The sequence below is a fragment of the Apostichopus japonicus genome, chromosome 3 (genome assembly GCF_037975245.1).
Source record: "Apostichopus japonicus isolate 1M-3 chromosome 3, ASM3797524v1, whole genome shotgun sequence".
NCBI classification, from domain to species: Eukaryota; Metazoa; Echinodermata; class Holothuroidea; order Aspidochirotida; family Stichopodidae; genus Apostichopus; species Apostichopus japonicus.
This window is the reverse complement of record NC_092563.1, coordinates 21,902,032-21,929,816: the sequence shown is the minus strand read 5'-3', so window position 1 is coordinate 21,929,816 and position 27,785 is coordinate 21,902,032. Positions and strand designations below refer to the sequence as shown.

The 27,785-nt window shown below is 36.9% G+C and overlaps 2 protein-coding genes and 2 long non-coding RNA genes across 6 annotated transcripts; 2 read left to right on the top strand and 2 right to left on the bottom strand.

Moving 5' to 3' along the window:
• Window positions 1–977: 977 nt before the first annotated feature.
• LOC139965503 (uncharacterized) lies at window positions 978–7,084 on the bottom strand. The gene is made up of 2 exons (XR_011792275.1): window positions 6,066–7,084; window positions 978–3,197 (listed from the first exon to the last, which is right to left on the bottom strand). It is a non-coding gene; the product is annotated as an uncharacterized lncRNA (long non-coding RNA).
• LOC139965495 (uncharacterized) lies at window positions 2,969–14,453 on the top strand. Of its 3 annotated transcripts, XM_071967915.1 has the most exons (5): window positions 2,980–3,109; window positions 4,743–4,775; window positions 5,714–5,883; window positions 7,093–7,242; window positions 7,350–14,453. In XM_071967915.1, exons 1-4 carry the CDS (start codon window positions 3,022–3,024, stop codon window positions 7,192–7,194), a joined length of 393 nt encoding a protein of 130 aa, XP_071824016.1. In that variant the 5' UTR covers window positions 2,980–3,021; the 3' UTR covers window positions 7,195–7,242; window positions 7,350–14,453. The 3 variants fall into 3 exon arrangements, 2 of the variants coding, with proteins under 2 accessions (XP_071824016.1, XP_071824015.1); XR_011792263.1 differs by having other exon boundaries at window positions 2,969–3,109; window positions 4,741–4,818; window positions 7,093–14,453; XM_071967914.1 differs by having other exon boundaries at window positions 7,093–14,453.
• LOC139965497 (uncharacterized) lies at window positions 13,667–18,903 on the bottom strand. Its single transcript, XR_011792266.1, has 3 exons — window positions 18,626–18,903; window positions 16,693–16,804; window positions 13,667–15,547 (listed from the first exon to the last, which is right to left on the bottom strand). It is a non-coding gene; the product is annotated as an uncharacterized lncRNA (long non-coding RNA).
• A 1,051-nt stretch (window positions 18,904–19,954) lies between these two features.
• LOC139965491 (transmembrane protein 208-like) lies at window positions 19,955–26,127 on the top strand. The gene is made up of 4 exons (XM_071967911.1): window positions 19,955–20,142; window positions 22,510–22,671; window positions 24,444–24,580; window positions 25,027–26,127. The coding sequence occupies exons 1-4, from the start codon at window positions 20,137–20,139 to the stop codon at window positions 25,235–25,237; spliced, it is 516 nt and encodes a 171-aa protein (XP_071824012.1). The 5' UTR covers window positions 19,955–20,136; the 3' UTR covers window positions 25,238–26,127.
• Window positions 26,128–27,785: the final 1,658 nt, after the last annotated feature.

Here is a 27,785-nt window from a genome sequence, read left to right as displayed (position 1 = left end):
AGTAGATACTAAGCCTGCGAATAATAGTTTAAAGACTCAAGGATAGCAGAGGACCCCTAATTACGTAGCTTATTTGAAACCCTATCCGTGTTAGATCATGAAGGAACATCGGGTAATTCATGCCTTCTGTTTTCGATAAGTGTCCAACAGCTGTCAGTATAGGGCCTAGCATAACTTCATAACGTAAATTGTACTTCAGCCATATATAGGCTAATGCTATTTATTCTGACTGTAATGACCAATTTTAGTCTGTGCTATTATTACTGCTATAGCAGCATTATATCCCAATTATAGGTCATGCACTAGCCTTACTGGCAAAGTGCAACTGCTATAGCATGGCGAGAATAAGTCCATTAACCATAGGTTGCATTTTTCAGCTCTCTTGACCTCAACTTACTGAAACTTTATGTCTTCTGCAAACAGACTGGTTAGTTTGGAAGAGTTGATTTGTTCACACCTTGCCATGTCTGCCTTAATCTGATAGTGATTTGGCTACTAGCTGTGTGAAGAGTTTCATAATAGATGAATATAGGCAGCTCAACTAAGGTGCGAAAAGATGGGACTGATCACTCAGCTAACCAACTGGAAAAAACCTGCCATTCAGTACAAACTGCGGGTTTTTGGATGCAACCTATAGCTAATGGACACTTTCGTGGCATGGGCCTTTAGAGCCATATGACTCAACCCAAGTCTTTTAAATACTCTAGGCCTAGAGGTCCTATAGAGTAAGACTAGGAATAATGGACGAGGCACATGCATATCGATTGGGCACTGATCTTCATAAACTTTGATGCAAGTTCATAGATGTTCAGGAAGGGGAACCCCTTTGGTTGGAGTGTCTTCTCACAACCAGGAAAGTGGCTCGGGCCTACTGTAGACAGATTGTGGCATAGTATCTTCCCTGATTGTTAAATTAATACGAACTTGTGCAACATTTACATTGCTCAAACCAATAAAAGAGCTGGTGAAGACTGAAGGAAAAGATTGGATTGTATTTTGATTATTTTCATGTTTTACATCATTCAATTTGAAAAGAAAAAAAAGCCAGAACCTATATTGACATTTAATGAACATGTGATGCCAGTATGTTCTAAGACTATGCCATCTGTATATATTGTAGCCCAGATTGGCCAGTTTTCTTTAGCTAGGTCTGCATTAAGTAATAGACCTATTCTTAAACTATAGTTCCAGTTGTGCAGTACAGCTGGTTTGTTCCAGCCTGATGGATTTGTGAGCAGAAACAGAATTTGAAGCACTTCAGCCATCTTCTTGTCCAATCACTATTCATCATTATTTCTGAATGCATTGCATGACTACCTCAACTATTGTGTCCTGTTTATTTTGTGTATCAAATCAATGACAGTTAATCATACTTAAGCTCTGTGTATATCTTAGAAATAAAATGACCCCAAAATATTTTCCCTTCTGTTCCAACAAAACAAACAGTTAACATACATCAAAGGAAGCTTATGGTTTCCTAGGCCTACACGCTTTATAAGATTTCAGTGTTTCCAAAACATATTAACATTGTGAGTACTGAAAAAGTAGAAAGAAAGGAATATTAATTTTAAACAAATGTCATTATTGATGGGTAATATTAGAGAGCTTTAATTTTGTTGACATTACAGAATCAATTGTGAAATATTTCAACCACAAAATTGTGAAATACAGTCATTTTTCAAGTTCTTTAAACTTATTGAACAATTGGGTACCGTTGTTTTAAAGCTTGAATTTATTTTTTCCCCTTCTTCATTTACATTTATTGAAAAGTTTAAACACCTTACCAGAAGTGAGAGGCTTCAGAGATTTGGAAAGAGCTGGAGGACGTTAGGTCAGGATCAGAGGGCGCTGTTTAGAGCCAGGGCCAAAAGCCTCCCAATACCCACATACCAGAAATGGAGGAAGAAAGAATGCACGCAGACCACAAAAAAAAAACCATCAATGGTAAATATTCATGCTTTCAATATGCCAAAAAATTCTCGATTTTAATATGAGAAATCTTATCCCATTGCCATAAACTACTGATTTGTACTTCAAACTGTGTTTGCTTTATAAATGAAATGTGTCCTAGGTATAGTGTCAGCAGCTGTAGTGTTAGCTGTACTACCATTGCACTCCCTATAAAAACTTTATCAGTACATCCCTGTACTGTGTCCAATGCACCAAAAATGTTGGTGAAAATGTGATAATTCAAAGTTAGCCAATCAAGTTCCAAACAATTGTTGTTTCATTTCACATTACCATTTTACCTATTATACAGTACCCTTCAAAAAATCCATATAAGCAATGCAACTGTGTTGGATAACTTCAAGTATTTAACACCTTGGCAAGAATGTGGGATACAATACATTCAACTTGCTTTAAGTTTTAGCCCAAATGGGAAAATGTACGACTACATTCTAATGTGTGTGCATGCAGAGGAAAATATTGCATCTTGACACAGATAATGTCAGACAGGTCTATTTACATACGGTACAAGACATAAAATTTAAATATAAGGTCAGATAAGAATTCAAGATAAAATCCGCTTAGTTCATTGGCTTTGTTTATGAACGTACAATGTATATCAACGTATTAACAAGCATCATACAGCCTATTGGCTAGCCTTTCTCCACAGTCAGCTGGCAGATGTGTTATTGGATAGGCTATTATAATTATAATTAAGCATAGTTGTAACATGTTAACAGGATACTTTTTAATCTGAGCTCTGCTTCCTGATCAAAATGAAAAGAAAATTATGGTAATTATTAGTCATGCAAGTATGACAAATGCATTTCATGGAAGTCTTACCAAAGAAACTTTGGTGGGCTCATCCTACTGTATGAAGCATTTTGCCTTTTACTTTCCCTGTCATATTACTTGCAATATTTGTGCAGAAATTCCTAAAGTTATAAATCTCATGAGATGTAACATAAATTGAACATTATCAGATATCAATTATTTTATTGAACTACAGATTGACAAACTAAAAGAAATATACCAACCACTGAGGGATATTTGGTCCTGAGTACCGGAAGTGAGATGATGTCCTACGGAACATCAAAAGGAACAATGTTCCTTAACGAGTACCCTGGACTGGCCAAAGAGTCATTCAGAGCCTTCCTTAATTGTAAGTGATACAGCATTTGGGGTAGTGATAAAGTCCATCACTCACAATATTTGATGGCTTGATAAGAGTACAGATGGACCAAGGTACACTATTGATATTGAACAAGGAAGAAAATTAACTTTGCAGTGTAACTGTTGGCATGTACACATGTAATTATACCAAATATAATTGGTACCATATTATGCCACCGAATTTAAATATTAAATGCAGTGAAATCCAAGAATCCACCTATTTGTACATAGTTATGCCGTTTGAAAGGACAGTCTTGGATCACTTATTTGCTTAAAACGTGTAATTTGAATGATTTTTAAACCTGATTTGTTTGAAACCATTCACTTTGGAATATGTTGGAATCAGGGTCATATCGCCAGTATGATAATGATATCATTTTACTAGTGCAGAATTATTTTTCAGTATGAATCCATTTATAAGTTTTAATTACTGATACCAGAAGTTTTCTTCCAGCTTTAATTGAACAGACTAAAGAATGAAGGTTTCCAAAACCATTCATTTTTGTGACAAGTTGTAATGCATTTAAAATATGTTACTCAAGACTACAAAGGTAAAAGTTATTGCATTGAGTTTCACCTAGTTTGTGAAGAGCTCATTTAGTATGTAACACCAGGTAGTCCAGTCAACTTAGTTAACAAGCAACTTCTCCAACCCCCCTCCCTTTCCATTTGACCCCACAGTATTGAAATGTAACCTGTTCTTGGAGAAGTTTTTCTTATTTTATGATTTTTTGGGTCTATAGCAAATTTTATGTAATGCTGCATTGGCCCCAAATATGCTAGACTCTCAAATATGGACCTTTAGTCAAAATTCCTTAACTGTTTTTTTACCACCCTTGATGAAATTTACCACACCGGGCATTCAGTCATCTTGTGTGTGCATGTAGAATGTCTGAGAACAATTTGGAAGTAAAGACCTCCAGAAACGTACTTTTTAAAAGTTCTAGCAATTTTAGCATGCTATAATTTGGGGCCAATACAGACTACCTTTAAATTACAATTATTAAAATTGACCGGTGCTGTGGCCGAAGGGATAAAGGCGGTGGCATTTGAAGCAATGAGGCTTAGCAATCGGGAGGTTCGGGTTCGATTCCCGGCTGGGTCATATAAGGTGGGTTTTTCATCCAAGAGCAATCTACGGTTTACCCATCTGAAATGACTTTCTAAATTGAAAAAATTCCAAATTTGAGTTAAAATGTTGAATTGGAAACCACTCGACGTTTAAGTTGTAATCCATAAGCCCCTGTGGGTTTCTCCCATATTTGTGGTTGCTTAAGCGTTGTAAAAATAACTGCTGATTATTATCATTATTATTATTCAAAAACACAATACTGTTTATAGTACTTGGGAATTGTGCCATAATCATACCAATTTCCTAAAATATTACTTTGTTAGTTATACCACAAAACTTGCTATGAACTGGAGTTGTATATCCATACATTAACCTCTGTCCTTGGTCACATATATAATTTCACAATTATTGAACTTAACGAGAAGGGTTGCTGCCTTACATGCATGCATGTGTGGATGTGTTTCGAGAGAATTAAATTTTCATTAGCGACCTTGCAGCTGTTTCCATTAACTATTTCCACATGTTTCTTGATTTTCTTTACCAAACAGAGGGTTTTCCATCCAGTGCTCTTGGAACAGAAAAGGTGACAATCAATGTCAAACAACCAATTTTTAATGAGAAATATTGTAAGTTTCTTTTGAGATTGTACAAACACTGTTAGAACATTCTTATTTCTAAGTGATCTTGCCATTCATTTTTAACAAAATATGTTAATCAAATAACTGATAGTTTCAATTCTGAACAAAGAGAGTTACAGTGACATGTCAGTAGTATATATATGCTATATTGTTTTATACTCAAGTCATGTCTGTCACAAAATTATACATGTAATTAGACAGGTGTTGCTCAGCTGGTGTCTTGTTTAGGTGTACCACCTATGTTCTTGATGAATTCCTCAGAAAGGACACTGACTACTCCTAGGCTGCAGACTGCAGTGCTAGAAAACGTGATTTTTAATGCTTTTTACATATGACATCAGTGCATAATGGACAGATGTACTTTAGGTTAATTACCTTATTAATAAAGTCAGATATCACATTGTAAACTTAATTGTGTTTTTTGAAATCACTTGCACATGGCTACAGCACACATTTTAATATGGCATGAAATGACATATCACATAATATGGAAACTTCATATTATTTTCTTTATGCCTCGTTCTAGGTTTATGAGATTTTAATTTTCTTGCATACCGTTTAATCTTGCTCAGAATTTCTCTAACCACTTAACAGTTGGTCTTTGATTATGTTCTTTGTTAAGCATGAAATATTGTAAAGTTTACAAGCAATAGAAGCTAAGTATTAAAATGTGATGCAATTGAGTTTTGTTTGCCATTAGTTTATGACATCAATCAGTACATAAATTTTTGATGCATGAATTGTACATAGCAAACTGTTTTGTATTTGACCACTCCAAGCCAGCTTTTACACTAGCACACTGAAAAGTTAGCATTCATTAAAGCTGAACATCACAACGTGAACTGTAATTGATAATGACCATTTTCCTTTATAATATTTGAAGCTGATGCATGTGGAGTAAGTGGCAGAAGGATGCATTACTCCAAGGTGAAGCAAGGCATTGTGAAAATGGAAGGGATGCCCCCAGGATTTTTACTGAGACATCCATCATCTTATGAACCGAGGCAGCTAAGAGCAATTTATGCTGCCAAGATGTGCTTAGATGTGTTATTAGTAAGTTGCTGTTATTATATGTGATCTGTAAGGATTCAAGTTATATCTAGTCATAATTGCATAAAAATAATGTGCAAGCTGTGGTGATGTCATAACATTAGATCTGACAAACTGTCTTTAACTTATTGGAATTAACTGTACTGAGACTGAGAATGAACAACAAAAAGCTCAAATATATTTACCCTCATTCTAAGCTCCTTTACATCTTCCCCATCGCATGTATTTTATAGGCAACTTCTACACATCTTTTGGAGCTGCAAATATATTGATTAACCATTTGAATAACAGTTGTGGTGTCCTTCTAGGCCAGGAGTGGGCAACCTATGGCACGCGGGCCACATTTGGCCCACCTGTGATTTTTTTGCAGCCCGTGAGATGTCTCAAGAAAAAAAAAAAAAAGCAATCTATCTTACATCATCACAAAAAAAAGAGCTAGCTGCTTAGAATTTATTGGCTCTAAGGATGCTGTCAAGTAAGCCTATTATCCCCTTTAATTATCAACAGTACTGTATTGACATTAAGTTTTTGTGAATACAGATTAAGTACACACACCTATTGCTTGAAAGTCCTCGGAATCAAAGGTTTGAAATCAACAGCAGGTTGTTGGTTAGGTGCGGCCCAATCAATTGTTTACTCCTTCTATCTGGCCCATTCATTCAAAAAGGTTGCCCACCCCTCTCATAGGCTATAATATGAGATTTTTCATTGGTTTCCTGTATGAAAATGTGGAGCCTATAAAATTGATTGCATTCAACAAGCTGGTGTTCAAGAGCACAGTATGTCATTTTTTATGCATATCCACAATAATCCATATTCTAATAATATGCTAATGCTATGGAGTTTCATTGGGTTATAATTTTGGACACATTTGCAACAAACAAGTACACAGCTTTGTTTCAGTAAGGTTTAAGTCTTATGATTAAGTAAGACTTATGGCCACCTCATGCTTTTACATTATTTCAATATCAAACAATAGTGCAACTAATTAGCAAAAACAAATATTCATTCTTTGTTTTACATTGTATTCAAATATTTATGGGTGTAATGTATATCATCAATTTATTTAGAATTATTTCTTTAGTGTCAATGTTAACATAAAAGGAATGAAAATTAGTATGCATGGCCCTTGCAATGTGATGATTTCAATACTTTACTTAAATAAAATTATTGAAAATTTGTATTTGTATTTCCATTTCTCCACCTGTGCAGATCACCAGGGACAACCGGACGGGTCCTATTGATTGTATTATCGTACCAGAGATATGTTTAAGGTCCATGGAAATTCAGCCACCAGTTTTAATTGTTCTATAAATACGATATCTCAAGAAGAGGAGCATGGACAAATCTCATATTTATTAGGTAGATGTTAATTACAAGAAGCCTATTGCTTTTGTGGAGGTCATTGGACATTTGGTTACTAGGGCTCAAATTAATGAAACCTTGTAAACACAGGTGTAATTTTATAGCTGCAGACAAAAATATATACATTTACCTCAACAATTACTACCCTCAGCTACCTATCTTCTCCCCTGGCCACTTACTACATGTTAAGAGGCAGATTATTGGCTAACCAGAATTTTATTTGCCATTTGATGATTGATTGATGCTACGTTTACCTTGCCTATCTGTCATCTATTATAGTGTAAAGGTGTATTTTCCTTTAGGTATTTAGTAGTGGTTTTCATTTATACTTTTGTTACTATTACGTTTCAATATTAACATCCATCCATTTTATACATATTATACATATGTTTTATACATACTTAATTGATTTATGGAGTAAACATAATATATATTTTGAACATGTTGATCCTCCTGGACCTTTCTCAACAAATGTGCAGTACGACAGTGTCAGTTCATCGTCCATAAAAGGTCTCATTACTGAAGGTGTTTGTTAGAAAATATTTGTTGCCATTTGATACGGGAGTGTGGTTACACACCTTGCCAATCTTTCATATTTAATATTGCTCTTTCATACAGGTATGGAACTATTTTCTTTTACATGGTTTCCTCATATTACAGCACAATTGAGGAGTACTGCCTGTTATATAAATTTATGTTTATATCCAGAACTACCGTCCAATTTTTAAATTCAGTGATATAAATGCATATTATGCCCTTTGACGTATTATTGCAGCGCGATACTTTGCCAGACTTTCATATTTGTTTTTATTACTAGTTTATAACATATCATTCAAACATATATTTATGAAACTCTCAGCAGATTGAACAAAGAAGGTTTATTTCACAATTTGAATTGGTTGTCTCTGCCAACTTGCAGTTGTTTTTCAGTGTTTGAGTTTCTCTTTTATTATCACTATTAAATGCAAATGATGACCATCAATGGTCTGATATCCTGACTAAACATGGCGAAGTATGTAGAGTGAAGACTGACTGTAATGGATGTTATAATGGAACAAAGCCCACAAAAAATAAAAGTAACAATGTTGATAGAATCCATTGTGAGGAACCAACTGCAGAATGATCAATGTTAACAATACTAATTTAATAAAATAGTATCTTGGACAGATATATTTCAGGGGAAAAAAAATAGTAGGTAATTATTTAAGAAAAGAAAAATAAGGTTATGATGTACATTTTCAATACAAGCCAAAATCACATCCCGTTTCCATCAATCTGATAGAACTTGCTAATAGTGAGTTGTGCTAGTTTCACCTCTCAAATTTGAAGAAAAAGTAACATATTTTGATTTCAATGACCAATTTTAGTTTAAAACACAATTTGGTTTGAATCAGTGTACCATAGTAAGATTTCTGTTCCTATATATATGGCACAATTGATATCACATTCCAGTACCCATATTGAAATAGAACATTCTGATAATATAGTAATTGCCTAATTTTACCTCTCAAATATGAAGAAAAAGTAACAAATTTTGATATCAATGACCAATTTTAGTTTAAAACACAATTTTGGGTTGAAACAGTGTACCACACTAAGATTTCTGTTCCTATATGGCACAATTGATATCACATTCCAGTACCCGTATTGAAATAGAACATTCTGATAATATAGAAATCTGACTAGTTTCACCTCTCAAATTGAAGAAAAAGTAACAATTATTGACTTCAAAGGTTTATCTTAGTTAAAACCCACAATTTTGAGGACAACAAGAACTGTTTGATGTACCACATGTAGAATTCAGTTTGTAGGGCCCAAATTATAACATTGTCCCTGCTTTTCAAGAGAACATACTGATAGTAGAAAGTTTCACCCCTCAAAATTAGGAAAAGGCGACAAATTTCTACTTGAAAGATTACTTTTCCTAAACACAAACGTTTTCAAATTGAAATAGTAAATATGATTGGATGTACCACGTGGTAATTGCATTGCCACATTATAAAATGAATTGCTTCCCCCACACGGAGTACTAATCGAGTGACCTATGCACGCAACTATGCTTGCAAAGATTTCTTCAAGTAAAGTTTGTTAAAGGGTTCTGTACATTGTTTGTAACGTCACACCACTAAGCTAGTACTAACCAAAATACGGCATTAGGAGGGCGTTAACGTGGGCGGGGTTAATTAAAATCCGTTCTGATTGGATAGCAGTGACTTTTTAATGTACGGTAGCCGAGAATTACCATTTCAGAGATGCGAAATCAACAGTTCAAGTTTAGTTTAGTTTAGAGACCCAAGGATCAGAAAGCCTTACAGTAGCTTAATTGAAACCCTATCCGTGTTAGATCGTAATCTTAAGTGTTAAAGTAAATACCATTGTTTTGTAATGAAAATGTTGCAGAAAGTTAACCCTAATTTTTGGCAGTTTTACTGTCATCATATTTTTATGATAGCCTTGTTATATGTATGAAAGGGAATGAACTATTCAAATACAGGGTTATATGCAATTTTAAACAAGTCAGAACTTTTGTATTATAGAGTAGGCTACAACTTAGTTTGGTATGTGTTTTACGAAGAAGGAACTGAAACTGCATCATCCTTGTTGGAGTGAAACTTAATAATTGCTAACTGTTTGGATTTTTTTCTAAAAATGACATAACAAAGACAATTGGGGAACAAGATTTAGTGATAAGACGATTGTCTACTCTCACGTCCATAGTGTATTTTGAATGGCAACAAGGGCGGCGGAACCGGGGGGGGGGCACAGGCGGCAAGTGCCCCCCACTTTTCCCCAGGTTAAAAATGTGCCCTTTTTCTACATAAAAATTTCTAAATAAAACAAAAGTTTACAAAGCGAAACCCACGTCGAATGAAATATTTCGGGAAGTTTTAAATGTTTACTACCATAGGCGTGGGAGCCCAATTTGATTTGGGGGCTGTAACGACTTGCCCGAAAAATATTAACCAAATTTTTCGCGCGCTCCGCGCGTGTTCAACACGCGTGCATATCATATAGGCATGTGTCGGTTATTACATCGCATGTCAATAACATACAATTATTTGCCGTGTTATTACCCTTCCATATTGGTTATAATTATTGGGAAAGTCGTTACAATAATAATGATGATAATAATATCAGTTTTAATCATTGAAAAACACATAGCAAATTATTTTTCTTTCAGTAGGTGCCCGAAAAATTCTCAGCATATTGCCCGAATTTTCACAAAATGTTTTGGTTGGGGGCCACCCCCCCCCCCGCCTCCTACACCTAAGTTTACTAGCACAATGCTAACATTCTGGTGAGTGCCATTATGCATATTCAATTTGCCAAAAGAATCCTAATGCATTTCCAAAAATGCCTTGCTATATTACATTGTGACTTTGTAATAATCAGAAGCCATTTATAGCCTACTATGAATAATGAGTATAGTTTTAATATCCCTTAATTAACCTACCCCATCCTTTCGTATTTTGACATATTTCATTCGCTTTCATGCATGTATCGATCGCGTGTGCAGGGACTTGGACTTGATTTCACCTCATTTTGTCTCGAAAGAAAACTTGCAACCTTGTTCCCAATTTGCACATTAGATATTGTAGTGCTAGTATGCATTGTTCCCTTGAGGGGGGGGGGGGGGGGCGCTGATGGAGTGATGTGTATACGCAAATAAGATAATACAATAAGAGTTATAAAGGGTACTTAATATCAGGCTACATCAGTCCAATCGAATTTCTGCAAAGTGCCCTTCGACGTTGGTGCCCCCCCCCCAGATTAAAAGTGCTTCCGCCGCCCTTGAATGGCAATCTCAAAAATTGGGGGGTCGGGAGGTCCAAAATATTGTCTGGGGTGGGTCTGATGTTATTGTACACTCCCACAACAGTTTCAGTTACTTCCGGTCACATGACTTTTTAAAAAGTAAAAAACTGGATGTGAACTACTATACTACCTGTAAATCTATTTTTTTTAGTTGACTACCCTAGAGTTAAGGTCGAAAATCGTAACCTGTGACCTTTGACCTCCAATTTTTTTTGGATACCGAGGGTCAATAGGGCATTAACATATCCAAAGTGGAAGTAAATATCACTTCCGGTTCAGGAGTTATATTGGGTGTCGTTTTTTCAAAGATATGTTAAAACGCGTAAGAGTGACCGATTTTCACGAAACTTGCAACGATGACGTGTGACGTCAAAAGAAACATTCACGTAAAAAAATTCGGCAATGAGGTCATCGGTTCAAAGGTCAATCAGAGGTAAAAAATGAAAGTCCCCCAAAAAATTCATAATTTTTATAGGAGATAATAATTCGGACCTCCAAAAACGGTCAAAAAGTTTCATTTTGACATAAGGTCATACCAAATCAAGATGGCGGCCACTCAAAGTTAAACCTAGGGTTAGCTAGGATAAGCCAAGGGTTAGCATATTCGACTCCTGTGTGTACACGAAATAATTTTCGTGATACAAATTGGTGTCGTGATGTAACTTGATCCGTGCTATTACGTGATACCTTTAAACTTGTTTCAAGTCGTTTACTCTGGGAATGAGGGCGTTGTAAAAAATTGTTCTAGGGGTGCGTTTTTTAGAGCGGAGGAATGTGTTACAACCCTGTAACAAACACTGAAGACCTATCACGTTATGATGTACAAAATATGTGCCGGTTTTTTTGCCAATTTTTTCTGGCCGGTAGTGAAATCATCATAAGCGTTATTATTAATTTCTACAAAATTAAATCATCAATCACCTCATAAATAGCAGTAAAATTACTTCTGGACATTGTCAATCGACTCTCTGAGTTTTAATTTTGTTCCTTTACATTTGACGAAATGGCGGCATAACTTATAAATTCATAAAAAAAATACTATTTTTTTTTTTATTAAACCAAAGACCGGAAGCAGCTCATGCAACCTTTACATAATCTTTCATTATCAGTTCTAACTAAATCTTTAATTTAAAGCAACTTGGCTAAATTATTTTATCCAGCTGAAAATAGCGCCCCGCCAGATGACGTCATAAATTCGACCTCGCGCAAACTCAATGAAAATATTGTTCCTAATAGATTCGGATATGCTGAATCCATTACTGAGGTATGAGTAAAAAGATGTGAAAAAGGCGGTCACTTTGATGTCACGCTTCATCGACAGGGGGACCCGATGGGAACGGGACACCCGATAATAGAAGACAGACACCATAGCGGTGGTGCTCTGAAAAGAACTGCGTAATCGAACCACCCCAGTATCCATGGTAACGCTCCAAAGTTTAATAGTCGGCTTTTAACCATATATGATAACAGTATTACCGGTAGGGGGTGCCTCGGAAATGTATAGACTATACCCCCTTCCCGAGAATTAATGTAACTGTATGAGGTGTCTACAACCAACTGTGAAGCTCTTGTCTACCACATATGAAAAATGCAACTCCATTAGATACCCTCAGTGGATAGGAGGGGGTTCCAAAAGAGGTACTTTTTCAGTTTTCAATACAAAAACACCTTTTTGGGGGTGAATAGAAATGATATAGACAAAAAACCTTTCCTGACCAGATAATGACACGTAATTGGTAAATATCGACATGCGTCTCTTCTACTCCACCTGAAATTGGGCAGTCGATGGGTCTTTCAGAGGGGACAGGAGGAAGGGTCAAGAAGAGGGGGTTTCCAGAATTTGCACTTATATAGAATTTAGAACACGTATGTTTACAGGGGTCTTTGGGACCCATACCTACTAAACTGAAGCAGATATGGACCTGCGGTTTCGGGCTCCTGGGAACCGATTAATCCCTGTGACGTCATTTGGGCGAGTATATTTTTAGCCAAAACTGCAAGTTTTTTAAGTCAAAAACTCTTTGTCACAAATACGGGCAATGTGTATCTTATCTGGTAATTCTCGACACAGAGTTTATTTTTGCATTAGGACGTGAGGGGAAAAAAACATTGGGGGTGGGGGGTGGGGCAGGGACCAAGTAGGGTGTCTCCAAAAACGAACAAATTACATCTAATCCGGTACACTGTAAAGAAAAAACGTAAACGTTTACTTGAAAATGGTTTAAAGTTGCTGCAACCAAAAGTCGGGTTCCCTCAGATTAATCCATGAGATGTTAACCGTATCTTGGTTAAACGTCCATCCTGTTTTGCTTGTTTCATCATTATTGAGTTGCTGCAACCGTAAACGGTGTTTTCTCATTAAAAACGCAAGTGTTTCCTGAAATATTACCACTTTTGCAGTTATCTTCAATGGATTCAGTTTAAGTCTTCCTAATTTTAGAATTTAGAGATCATCTTTCAATTATCTGTTCAGAATACTATTTACACAGTACATACATTTGCGTGGAAATTATGTATGATGGAATTCTCTGCCTATTGAGATTGATGTACAGAATAATAACAAAGAATAGTAAGAGCTGTGAGACTGAAAATGATACAAACTTGATTTTAAAGTACAAATATTTATTAAAACTCAACAAATATTACCATGCAAAGATAATCAATGCAAATTTAAAAATGTACAGCTAAGTATTGTATATGTATCACTAAAGATAACAAACACATGAAACAAGCACCTATATTTGGTGAAGGGTTGGCTGCTTTTACAAGTGAAACTTAGAGAGTGACAAACTTGGTCTCCGATACTTTTGTCCTTGTTTAACTCCGACCACCTTTAGCTTTAACACTCATCTCATATACATGACTGAGTAAAATCATTCTAATGACATCTTTTCATACCTTGGCAATGTCAGAATGAAGGGACTGTTAGCACTACACCCCTCACCCATAAAGAAAAAAAAACGAATTCAAACAAGTTAAAAAAAATCAACTACAAATTATAAAGATAAGAAGAGATAAATCAATTTCAATTTAATAATATACAAACATTTATGTGTAGTATTATTTAAAATAAAAATACAGCATGAAATATCTCTTAAAATGTGGTGTAGGATGCGGTGACCATACAATCAAGAATTCAAAAGAGCTTCTCGATATATAACATTGATTCATCTCAGGTCACCTTATTACAACCAAATCTCACATCTAAACACCTACTTTAGCACGTTTTGCCTAACCAACAATTTTTTTCTTATTTACCCAAGGCTACATGTAAACAAACACTATCATATGAGGCAAGAACAAACAATCAATTACAATTAAAACATTCACAAAGATTATATGTTAAGCATTATTTAATTAATAAACAAAATGAAAAGCTGAAAAAATGACAATACCACCGAACACCTTTCAAATACCACCTGTCTACTCGCAACAATTTTCCTAATTTAACCAAGCGTACACCTTCTCCCCATAGACAAAATGGGTGTATACAACAAAGTGTCACATGAATCAATAACAAGCAATCAATTACAATTTAAATATATACAAATATTATATGTCACCATTATTTGAAATAATTAATCGCAACACCACATAGCATCCCATGTGTACCGTCAGTCTACTAACAACGATTTTCCTAGTGATCCAAGAGTGAAACCCCTGCCCCAGATATTGTCAGATGTTGATCATGTCACCCTACCTAAAAGGTTTATTAAACCAAGTGCAGTAAATTCTTGTTGTTTCATCAACTTTTTTAATTAACTTATGCCCATAGTATTACACATCTCTCTCATATATTATTTTGAAATAGCTGGGGGCACTTGATGGATGACCACAGTTTTTCTTTTCTCACAGTTCATTTATGATAACTTTGCAATTAAAGGGCTTTCCCCTGGAGGAATATATTTCAACAAAATACAAATTTGCTACCCTCTCACCCCCTCAAAAAATGTTTTAAAATTTCATTTTTCAATGCATAACTTTTTTATCAGTCACTCCCAACCTAATGAACAATGGTGAGTCTACACCAGGCCTAGCAAAGAATTCCAAAACTTAAAAAAAAAAATCTTTGAAGAAAAACATGCAGTTAGATTGTGCTTCCAAGCTTTTGTATAGTTGCTTTTACATGCTAATTCTCCTTCCTGCTATCGTACAGTAGCTGTGCTGGATTCGCTTAATGTTGCATGTTCACGTGAGACTGCTTGGGGTTAATCATCAACTGGCTAGCGACTTTTGTTACAAAGGTTACCAACTTAGCCGGTACTTTTCTGTTGTCAGTGATTTCAAAAATCTCCTTTTGTACATATGTCAATGTACAGTTACGTGATCTCGGGTATTCCATATTGACACAATAAAACATAGACTGTCCACAGAATCACCTTCCTTGACCACTTGGGACTCAGCAGCAATGGCACATGTACTTTCACTGATTATAACTGTTGGGGTTGACACTGACTCTGCAATCTTTTGAAATACGTTTTGAAGTCTGAAATGAATAAAAACAAACATACATACGAAATGTCATAATGCAACAGGTTTATAATGACAGGATAAGACATGTCTTTCTCTTTGCAGTACATTACGCTTGGTCCATGGGTGGACAATTATCCTTCCCATACCCCATATGTGCGCATCCCTATATGACTCATATGTGCTTCTATGGTACGATTTACCCATAGTAAGGATATATACACGCAATTAAACTTTAATCATAAAATGGGATGTAGTTCCTGTTGTCATGCTGGAAGACTATATATAAAGAATACGCAAGAAAGGTTATGTTTTACACACAAACGCTTTAAGACCTTGAGGAGTTGACTACAATGGATGCAATAAGTATATTGTAATCTTTGATAACAACAGGAGCAACACATTGGCTACAGTTGCAAAACATAAATCTCATAAATATTACTATAATTAAATAAAGATGATCACTTAAGTGAGTTATATTGAGCGAACATCACTACAAGATCGATTGTTACCTCAAATGACATCTACTACAATACATGTGTTCAAGTTATATACACTTTGGTATAATATGGTATATTTTTACAGCCCCGCTGACAAAGAACACTGTACATCTACCCTATACATATCATTACATGCACCAAGTTGACACTGGCATAAAGCCTAAATGCTTAGGTTTGAGATACTTCAAAGATTTCATGTTGAAAACTGTTAAATGCAATAAGACTAAACCTGCCCTACAATGAACCTGTAAATTCAATTCTGCATCCATTAATGCATCATACTTGATTTTGCCTATAACTACAAGCATGACATGACACTTGACATGACTCACGTCAGAGGCAGGTTCTGTACAAAGTGGTGGGTGGTCAAAAGAGCACCGAAGACTTGCCTGTTGTCTATGTCTTGTGAGTCTTCTGCCAGAATTTTGAAAGTAAAGAAGCCCATTTTATATGCAATTTCCTGGATACTGACTCATAATCATAATCAGGATCATGAAATTTTAAGCATTTGCATCAGAATGTGAAGGTGGAAGGGGCTTCGGATGGTTAATCACACCCTGAATATACACCTGCATAAGATATGCTATTTTTCTCAGAACATGAAACAGGTGATACCAAACATGCCAAGATCACAAATATTCTTTTCCAACTTTGATCTTACATTTGTGTAGGAAACGAATTCTTCTTCATTTTCCCGTAGCAGCAATGGTAGCAACTGTAATCCTGCTTTATTCTGTTCCTCTGTTCTCTCTACCTCAGAGCTTCTTATATTCCTGGAATAATAACAATGGTGAAGAACACAATATGATAGTTTGCATCATGCATAGATTTACGTTTGATACACGATTCATGATTTTAAGAAGGGTAAAATATGTCATAAGTACACGCAATGAACATAGCAATAGGTAGGCCCACAAAATAGAGAAATGTGGTCTCTGTCTTTGTAACGTTTTGGATTTCCTCAATTACAAAAAAAAAATCAAACCATGACTTAAAATCCTCATCAAAGTACTGGAAAATGTTTCTTTTGCTGAAAATGGAACACTCATCATTATGCAGAGAGTATTGTATAATGACTCAGTGAACAGTGTATCTTCATTTTCTAGTTCAATTACTTCCCTAGAATGACCATACTCAAGAAGAATTTTCATGGTGGTGGGTAATGTTGATAACACTTATAGTGGTGATAGTTTTAGCTCCAACACCTATTTTGGGAAACAAAATAAACACCAAATTTTGAAATATACCTTGGCAAATGACACCTCATGAAATACCAGCAGAAAGTAAATTCTTAATTTTTGGAGGCTACTTTGATTTCAAGTTCTGGCTTTAAGAAATTTCAGCAAACAGATAACATGTCTGCTTCATTTGAACTCTGCTTGCAACTGTTTAGCAAATATTTTTAAAATTCTTGGAAATAGTGGCATACGATTTCAGCTCTTGGTGCTTTGCTTCAAACCGCATATACCAGATTGCTTTTAATGGGCCATATTTTAGTATTTGGTCAGCATAATGCAAAAGGTAGTGTTGCTTTGGCTTTAACCTATCCTCTGGGAATAACTCCTTAAAAAGTAAGAAGTGATCAGCTATGGTACTATCTAGAACTGCTATCAGTTCAACAGAAATAACTGGAGTAAAGACCGAATCAATCATATCTTTTAGAATTAATGCCAAAATTAGTGGGGGGGGGGGAGGTGGGAAAAGCTTTAGAGAAAACACAATTTATTCGTCATGTGGCATAGGCCCCTGAAATGGATTCAACATTTCAACCTCATGAAATATGTAACTGCTTTGCTGCAAAAGGTTAAGGTTGCCAGCTGTATCATATCTTTGGTACAATCTAGCAGTAGTAGCATGGTGGGCTCATAATTGACGCACTTAAGGATTTGATCAACGATATCTATCAAGGAAACTCCAAATCACTCAACTGTATGTGTTTTTCATGTGTAGTTCCTCAGAAATGTTATGATCTCAAAATAGTTAAGGTTCTGTGCTTATGCACCGTACAATTGAGCAGAATTTGGCCACAAACTGTCTGCTGTGTCAAGGTCTTCCATACCCCTAAATTGACACATTCGTCGATTAACTAACTGTAGCGTAGGCCTCAGTATACATCCATTGACTTTGGATGTTGTTTGTTATGCTCTGAACCTATAACCTCAGACAGGTCAGGTCCCAGAGAGAAGTGGTATTATATTGAGGTAATTTTGGTTATTTTTAGGGAGTAAGATTTCCAAATGTCCAAAAAACTTGCAAAACTGGGGGGGAGGGTGATAAAAGCTTAACAAATACAACAATTTGGTCAGCAAATGGCTGAAGTGGATTCAAACTCATAAAATATGTAATTCTGCTTGACTGCAAAAAGTTTAGGTGGCCTGCTGTATCTTTGCTAGTAATATTTGAAGGTTCGTCAATTATGAAGCCAATTACTATATTAACTAGGCCTAGGCCTATAGTAAAAGTATTAGTAGGCTACTAGAGTACTCAGTAGTACTAGGCCAGGCAGTACTATTATCTTCGACTTTAGGTCTATGCCACTTTTAAGTTAGCTATTGTAGTTCAGATGATACGGCATGAGTATTTTGGTTACTTACAACAGAAATCGGGTGATTTTTACCAATAAGGCACACTGTTTTACGCTGTTGTGTGATCACGGTACAATCGTTCGAAGAAGCCGCCGTAACAATAATACCCCAGTTGCGCAAGTACAGTGAGATCCATGCTTGGTTACGCCCATTCGATGGTTACGTCACAGCTTTCTACGTGTACGTCACTTGTCATGTAGTATCATGCAATACCGTACTTCTCGAGACAATGCAACTTGCCACATTATAACTTGTCTTGAGAGATGAAAAAAACTTGAGGTCTTGGTGTGAAGCATAGTTCTCAGCCCACAATATGATGGCCCCCATACAGAGTACATGGCGCAATTTGGAATTAGTTCCCCTTCTTGTCCATGTTTTCATCTTGTGTCTGAACACGGTTTACATTTATATTTTATCAGTGGTGTAGGAAGGTACTTTTGAGTGGGGGGGCTGAAGACTGATGGCCGGCCTGGGGGAGGGGTCTAAGGGGAGGGGGTGTCCCCCTCCCCTTTGGAATTTTTTGCATTTCCAGGTGGCCTCAGATGCAATTTGGTGCAATATAGCACACTTCAACACCCACTCCATTTTGTAAACTTAATTTTGTATTTTCAACTGGCCTTAGATGCAATTTGGTGCTCCAAATGAGATTTTTTTTCTCATTTGGAAATGAAAAAGGGGTTTTCTGACCTGCGAACCGGGGGGGCGGAATGATACTTCCGCCCCTCCACATTTTTCACTGGGGGGGCTGGCGCCCCCCCAGCCCCCCGGTTCCTACGCCCTTGTATTTTATAGTTCATGCAAGATATTTCATCTGATGATGTGAAACTGATATTTTGTGTGGGTGTGAAAGGGAGATCTTCATTTACAGCACGATATCGTTTTATCGATATCGTTTATCGATATCAATTATCGTTTTACTTAGTTTGGTTTGAATCTGGTAAGGAAGAATAAGAATCCTTTTCACAAACATCCATATGGAAAGAAGGAAAATATTTTAAAAGAATTTTTAGAACCGTTCCGGAAAATGTTACATTTTTTCCTTATTGCATGTTTCGATTCAAATGCCTCATTGTCAAGCATTTTCATTCAGAATTTCAGATGTCTGCATACAGTATACGCACGAGTATCAAACATATGAATTGCATTGAAAATAACTACAATAATGTACCCAAAATTCTGTTAAGTCCAATTGTGACCACTCATTTTGGTTTGGCAAGCACTTTGTTTACTTTCTGAAGATTATTATTTTATCTCAACAAAACCCCCAGAAATCATGATTGTACCTTTTCGCTTTTAACAATATTAGAACTTTGGCGTTCCATAGTTTACCTACCGAGTTAACGGAGACTTGACTAGACTGTGCGTACTGTACTGATAATGCCAGATCAACAAACCAGACCAAAACCAGTCTGCATGTAGTAGCCCAGGATTGGTCTAACTTATTTATCGAAGATCTCCAGTAGAATATAACGCATATACTATTTATTGGGAGATAATTCGTTCATGACGAAAGCGACAAAATGCCGGTAAAACATCTGGTTGATATGCTGTGCATGATGCTACATATGTTTCGCAAAACTAAACCTAATCATAGGCCTTGACTAGAGCCTAGGCCGCTAGCATAGCTAGGATTGAACTTGAATATGTTCTAGTATAGTCAGTATTGCGAAGTTCGGCATACTGCGAAAGTTCGGACACCCTAAGAAATACACGATTTCCCATGAAAATCTACAGGAAGAGTCAAATTTCACCAAAAAGTACGAAGCTACAGTTATTTTCTCTCCAAAATGACCCGTGTGCAAGAAACTACTTACATATTTGTCAATAAAATGACGAAAGTCTATGAAGTCTGTTATAATTACTGAAAAAGCAACTGCGCCACCAATTTTATCACCAGCGCCACACTGTGGGTTGCGTGTCCGAACTTCGCAATACTCTAGCAAGAAATACCAGTTCCACAATCACGAAGAATCTTCTTGGAAAACAACGTGAAAACAGTTTGCAGGAAAGAAAGTTTGGCCGTGTATCGTACTATAACAAAATTCTCCCACCATATGAAGTATATTTTCAAATGATTTATACCAGAAGATTTAGTTTTGGAATGTTTTAAGTCTTAAGTGGCCGAACTTCGAAGTCACCATCCTACTATGTTCTAGTACTAGTACTACTAGGCTAACTAAAATGATCCTAAACCTAGCCTACGCTTGTCTTAGATATTTCATTCCTTCACTGACCTAAAATTGTACCTAGCGTTCTTTCCGTTTACTGTGGGCGCAAAGTACAGTAAGTGCAACTCCCCTTTCACAAACGAAGTGATTATTCGCAGGGCAGCCCGGCGAATAACGTACACAGACACCTTATTCGCAGGGCTGTGACGATTTTGAAAATAGTTTTATTATTATGTTTTGCTATTGATACCAGTCAGTTTAGGGGCCTTGAAAAAGCCAACCTTTTTGGCCCAAATAGTCTTAGCCACTTCATAAGCTAATTTTTGGAACCCCAGCAGTTCAATTTTAAAAGCTTATTTTAAGGGAGCTTATCTTGGGATTCCCCAAAAGCCGACATTGCCTGAAAGCCAATATGGTCAATGGTGTGACACTGACCTCCCCTTTCCCACACCGTTACATGCAAATGAGCAGTCACTCTGCAAAAACAAAGGTGGAAATGAAGGATGACATTTTTTATGTTGGCGGTACTAATGCTAGACTGGTTCAATCTTAAGGCCATAGGCTCCCAAAACCAATCCTAACAGCATTAAGATAGGAATCCCAAAGGGCAATAAATTCCTCAAAATATAGGGGCTCCCAATTAAGATTCTCAAAAAGATAGCTGGTGCCCAAAAGCAAACTCGTATAGCCCCAAAAGTTACTGAGCCCGTTAACCCGGTCTAAGGCTGCCCTGTGAATAAGGTGTATGTGTTTGGCTATTCGCAAGGCAGCCCTGCAAATAAGGTGTCTGTGTCCGGCTGTTCGCAGGGCTGCCCTGTGAATAAGATACTTGTGTCCGGCTATTCGCAGGGCTGCCCTGCGAATAAGGTGTATGTGTCTGGCTATCCGCAGGGCTGCCCTGTGAATAAGGTACTTGTGTCCGGCTATTCGCAGGGTTGCCCTGTGAGGCTGTGAATAAGGTGTATGTGTCTGGCTATTCGCAGGGCTGCCCTGCGAATAAGCCCCACCTTTCACAAAACGGCTAATTCACATAAGAATGAGAATCTGATTACCAATTTTAATTATAATATCACAAACAAATTTAAGTTTCAGTCAGGTCCCATGGTTATATTAATTAGGCTATATAAATTGATTGGGCTGTTCTTCAAAGGAATGGCAAAACATTAACCTTCCAATAGTGCAAATTGTGTGGCCACAAGAGCATGATATATTGTATACACAGATGCCATAGCAGGATGTTGCTTCAAAGTTGCAGGGTATTCTGCAAATTCCAACTTAAGACTACGAGAATGTCTTTTGATACTAAAGTCACAGATGCTTTATCCAGCCTTATTATGTTATGTCTTGCAGCTTTATTGACTGAACATAATAAGTTAGGATTGTTAAGGGTCAACATTTTGTGATAATACTTGAAGATCCATATTTGAATAAATCCCAAACCTTCCCCTGCCTCTAACACTTGCCATAGTCCTGACCTAAACCACCATAAAAACATTCATAAATGGCAAAATCCTTGGGTTTATAGCCAGTTTTTAGCCTGAATTTCAAGACCTATTTGATATGTTTAACTGAAGATCCTGCTAGGATCGAAACGTCAGGCCAACTTACTTTTACACAAGTTTAACTGTAAGTAGCTAAAAGTGAGTCTGTTTATTGCTAACAGTTGCTACCATATTTTCACACAGTGAGATTTCTCCTATTGAGACTGAAGCATTTTATTTTCAGGCCAAACCAAAAGGCAAAGTTGGAACCAAAGGTCAGAAGCAGATAGCAGAGGAGAACAAGAGCACAATACAGTTTTATGCAATGATCATGGCCACTGCCACGGGCATCTATTTCACCATTAGGATATTCTGGTTATTGGAGAGCTGTACATGGTGGACTTGGGTAGGTACAGTAGATTCTCAGAGACTGCAGGGCAATACAAATGATCATAAAGTTCTGTACTTAAAATCAGTATTGAATATGTTAGTATGGTTGAGGGCTAAAAATATATTGTTTTTTTTAGCTCAAACCAGCATGCTGGTGTGAGCTATTGTTACAGTGCAGCGTCTATCACTCTATCACTCTATCCGTCAACAATTGGTAAAACCGCTCCCACTCGCACAGTGTTTGATGGAATTTCATGAAACTTGGACACAAGGACCATTGGGTATAGGGCCATCAGAGATGGTCCAAAATTTGGGGTCAAAGGTTACCTGTGGGCCGTAATGGGCCATTTTGTGGAAATACGCAAAATGCTTCTTCTCCTACAGATTCCATGGTACAATGTTGAGGGTTTGTCACGATAGTACTATGGTAGTTTTACCTTCAGGGTGTTCATGAATTTGAGATCAAAGATCAACTAGGGGTCTTTTGTGGCCCGGGCCGCGGCCCTATATTTTCAAATTGCTCCTGTTTGTACAGTGTATGGCCAATTATAATGAAACTTGGTCACAACGTTCCTCGGGATGAGAGTTACGAGGGGTGTTCGGAAAATTGAGGTCAAATGTCATTTAGGGGGTCATCGGGGGTCATTCTTTGTAATATTTTCAAATATCTCAATCTCCTCAAGATTTTGATGGATCATATTCAAAGTTGAACTGATGATTGTTGGATTGTGTATCAATAAGGTGATGCTTAAAAATTTTTGTTCAAAAGTTAATTAATTACAATTAATCCCCATTGTTTAAAAAAATCTGAGCCTTCACTTTTTGCCAAAGCTCCTTTAATTTGTCTCCCAGTCACTGCAGTGTTTGTTTACATTTGTGGTTAAGCTCTGCAGAGGCTGTTAGTGGAATTAAAGCAGGACTGGGAGTTGTTATTAACTGTTGAACTGTAAGCATGAGAGCCCTATAGCCAATCAGCACTTGCTGATTCTTAGAAGTCTTTGAGCCTGAGGTATGTAGGCAGCTTGTGAAGTTATGTCTTGTAGGGAGTGCTTGTGAAGTTATGTCTGCTAAGGTAGAGGGGAGAAAGTTTAATAGGGTAGGTCTGTGGTATTGTTTGAGAGAGTGGGTAAAATAGGATTTAAAGGGGATTTAAAGAGGAATTATAGCCAGTGGTGTGGCCAGGATTCTGCTAACGGAGGGGGGGGGGGTATCCCTCATGGGCCCAAAATTGGTTTTGTGGGCCCTACATTTTTCAGCTCGAAAAGGTATGAGCTTCTGCACCATTGGTGCTCTAGTTTACATACAAAATGATCACTTCAATAGTGAATGCACTTTATATCATAAAGTTGATTCAGCTTGTACTGATTCAAAGCTTTTGATAAGTTTATGAAAACACTTGCCCATCCACAGTCAGGTAAGTACTGTAGTATCCCTATACTTTCCATGAGGACAACACTATATTACCAGTACCCAAAATTTGAAACCCAAAAAAGAATGTAACTGACCAGTATATCTTACAAATTGTTGAAAAATGATTTCTCCATAATAATTAATGAATGTTTCTTCAAAGTGCTAGTGGATTGTATTTCATCTGAAAACAACATAAAGAATTATTCTCTCAAGTATGAGTCTAGGGGCATTGGAAATAGTTCTTACTGTGTGATACCATCCTAGACATTTTAGCTATATGACGGTAAATGGTATAGTAGTTTGGATTGATTCTAATAATGTCGACACTTGTAGGTGTGGTGTGTGATAAAATAATGTCGCTGTTTCTTTGTCATACAGTTAGTGGTGTTATTCACAACAGTACTATACGTAGCAGCTTACCAGATCTTATCTTTGATGGGTAGAGCAAAGTATACCGATACTGGAGCAATTCTCGATGCAGGGATGGACTTGAATGCAGAGTCAGGAACAGCAGAGTAAGTGAAACTTGTCATTCTTGGGAGCTATTTTGTGGGGAGGGGGGGGGGGTTATGTTGACAAAAGATGTCACTGAAAGTTGATGCAGGAAGGATGATTGGGGGAAAGGTGTAGAGTGGGATAATATATAATTAAAATAAAATATTTAAACCAGGTGAATCCAGGTTTTTTTTTAAAAAAAGGAGAGGATGTGGCCCTGAAGTTGACTCACGTGCAGGAAATAATTTATTATTCAGTATTGCGTTGCAAACTGCTAGATAAATTTATGAAGTTGCTTAACAGACTATGCCCAGAAGCGCTTTGAAACGCTGTATTAAGCTCTATATAAATGTAATTTATTATTATTATGATTATAACAAGTACTATACAGTTCCCTTTTCCATCTGCTTACAATGATGTTAAATGATTGCTGTTTTTATCTTCTTATTGTTTTGTTTTTTGTCAGACACCTCAAGGATATCATAATTTTAACATCATTACTACAAACCCTCAGCCTTATATCAGAATATTTTTGGCTTCTTTGGTTACTTATTCCTGGAAGAGCATTTTATCTACTCTGGACGAACATCCTCTCGCCGTGGATATTCGCGGAAGCTCCAGAAATTGATGAGAAGAAACAGAAGAAGATGGAGAGGAGAGCAAACAGGAGATTCTAAGAAAATGAAATAGAATAAAAGAAACAACAAGATGAAATAGCTACATATGAATACAGACAACTATAATTCTTTCATTGCACAAAATATAGTAAATCATTCCTCTGTTATATCTGGACAGTTTTCAGTCTTTGCAAATTTGTTTGTCATTTAATTTCAACATAGTGTTCCGTGTGTGATGGATTTAGAAGAGATAATAATGTGAAATATGTCACTTCGTCATATATCTGTTTTATTCTGTTATATAATAACACACATTCTGCATTTCCAGTGTAGACATTAAAATAACATAAGGCTCATTTTCTTTATGAACTATTTTGTCTCCTTGTTTTTCAAAGGATGGTGCTTTAATTATAACTTAAATGACACTGTTTTGTGCTGCTCGGTTTGGCCAGAAAGCTGGAATGGTTGGCATATACTTAGAGCTGCCAGGGCCAATTAAATATCAAGTCAATATATATTCTATCTTGAATATCAAGTATGTGCACACCATGCTTAGTTTTAGGCAAAACAGAGAGTGAATTTACTTCGCCACTTCCTCATTATCCGACATCAAATGGTAAAATATGAAAGTGAATGTACTATCACATTATGAATTATTTATGAATTATTTTACCGTTATGTCCACCTTGGAAAAATGAAGGTAAAGGTGTGTGGGTCTCTTTCAGTCTGGGAACACAATTTCATATTGGGAATCATGGAATCAAGAAGCAGAAATCCATCAGGCTTACAGATTTCTCGCCAACAGGAAAATATAGAATTATTTCTAGTTTGTGCGATTTTTGGACATGCAGCATTTGAATCTGTTTCATTCTAACTACTTAATAGGTAATTGGTTTTCATGTTTTCATGGTCAATAAATAGCTATTACCATTCGGCTATACACAATTGCAGTGATTACGTCATCTATTTCTTGTGTCGAAGCTATCTAGTCGCCCTGAGCATGTGAATTTCATGTAGATGATATCTCGAAGCTACATTAACCATGAAAATACATTTGTCAGGTTTGATCATGTCAGGTGGTACCATGATCAGTAAGTTTCCCTTACCAACTAATATGGATTTACATAGCACAGATGAATTTAAGCTATGCTGCTGAAAATTATCATTTTGAAAAATGTATTCAGCTTTCAGCAATGTTCTCAAGAAATAATCATTGGTTTTTACAGCCAAATCCATTCAAAGCTTGACTTTCAACCCCAACTGACCACAAGTTAACGTTGACATCCCACAAAAACTATAAGGTTTCTTTAACTCACATAAGAGATTGTACATACCATGTATGAAGTAAGACTGGGTTGTACTTTTCTAAGCAACTTTTTCACAAATTTGCTCAAAGTTGCTTACCACGATGATCTTTACCAATTACTCCAGCTTTCCTTGTATTCAGTACTTAGAGTCTAGAGAGGTGTATGATCCTCGGGGTGCTCTGAGAAGAATATGTCGTCCACCAAGATACATGAAGTTAGTTGAGAAGGAATGTTTTGTCTTGGTTGGTCATTCAACAGTCTCATTTAAGCCAGTATTTGGTTTTGCTAAGTTTTAGCAAATTCATTTTAATTCCAGATATTTTTTAATGTGTTATGTATCTTCTGTTGAGTATGGGTGTGCATTAACAGAGGTATGGCAGTATTGTTTTGCCTTTCAATAGTATATTATATTGCACTGACTAAATGGGAATGTGAAAACATGTACTGCAGAAACAAGGGAAATAACATTTGATTCTGACCACATGCTGTCTCTTGACCTGCATCTTTATGAATCTTATGATGGCAGGCCAGGGAGCACAGCGTCCCCAATCTTTTCTTCCCAACCATGTCACACCATCTTCCCCCTCCCTTAATTTTACCATCCATTTCCCCATCCCCACTCTCCCTGCTCCCTCCTCCCATACCCCTTGCCTTTCTCCCTCTCTTCCTGTGCATTGCTTCATCTCACCAACACACCAACTCTCTTCTTCATCTCTCATCTCTTCCCACTTACTCTACAGTACTCTATCCCTTTGTAACTCCTCCCTTCCCAGCCCCCCCCCCCCATCCCAACGTGTACCTACGCACTTTCCGTTGTTGTAGGGCTTATAAATTAGCATACTTAGAAAGTCAGAATGAGATTATAGTTATGCCTTTAAGGGACTCCAGCCAATACATCTTCTCTGACAGGTGGATGGGTTTCTCTGGGGTTCACACTTGTTACCCACAAAAATATCACTGAAGTGGGTCCCCCTTACCAGAGCCATAGATAGAGACGGTTCTGCCCCACACCCCCTGGTCAAAAGCTGAGGACTGCAAGGTAACAAAAGTTTCTCAGACAGTGATATACGTTTATGAAGAAAGACTATCTTAAAAGTATATTTATCATCTCGATTCATATGAAGGTATCCTACACATGAACCATCCAGGGAGTTGTAACAACTCCCTGCACCAACACAGCCGAACAGGTTATCAATACTGCGACAGAGGGTGACAGGCGCGTAGAGAGGAATTTGCCAAGAGAGGGGCGAAACTGTAGGCAGTGGCGGCGGAACCGGGGGGCTCAGCCCCCCTCCAATGAA

What these genes read in the sequence shown, in the direction of transcription:
- LOC139965495 (XM_071967915.1), top strand. Translation starts at nt 3,022, where the DNA reads ATGATGTCCTACGGAACATCAAAAGGAACAATGTTCCTTAACGAGTAC. An exon ending in ATTCAGAGCCTTCCTTAATT is followed by an intron (nt 3,110 to 4,742) that starts GTAAGTGATACA and finishes TACCAAACAGAG; the next exon opens with GGTTTTCCATCCAGTGCTCT. An exon ending in GTGCTCTTGGAACAGAAAAG is followed by an intron (nt 4,776 to 5,713) that starts GTGACAATCAAT and finishes TAATATTTGAAG; the next exon opens with CTGATGCATGTGGAGTAAGT.
- LOC139965491 (XM_071967911.1), top strand. An exon ending in GCTGTACATGGTGGACTTGG is followed by an intron (nt 22,672 to 24,443) that starts GTAGGTACAGTA and finishes TTTGTCATACAG; the next exon opens with TTAGTGGTGTTATTCACAAC. An exon ending in GCAGAGTCAGGAACAGCAGA is followed by an intron (nt 24,581 to 25,026) that starts GTAAGTGAAACT and finishes GTTTTTTGTCAG; the next exon opens with ACACCTCAAGGATATCATAA.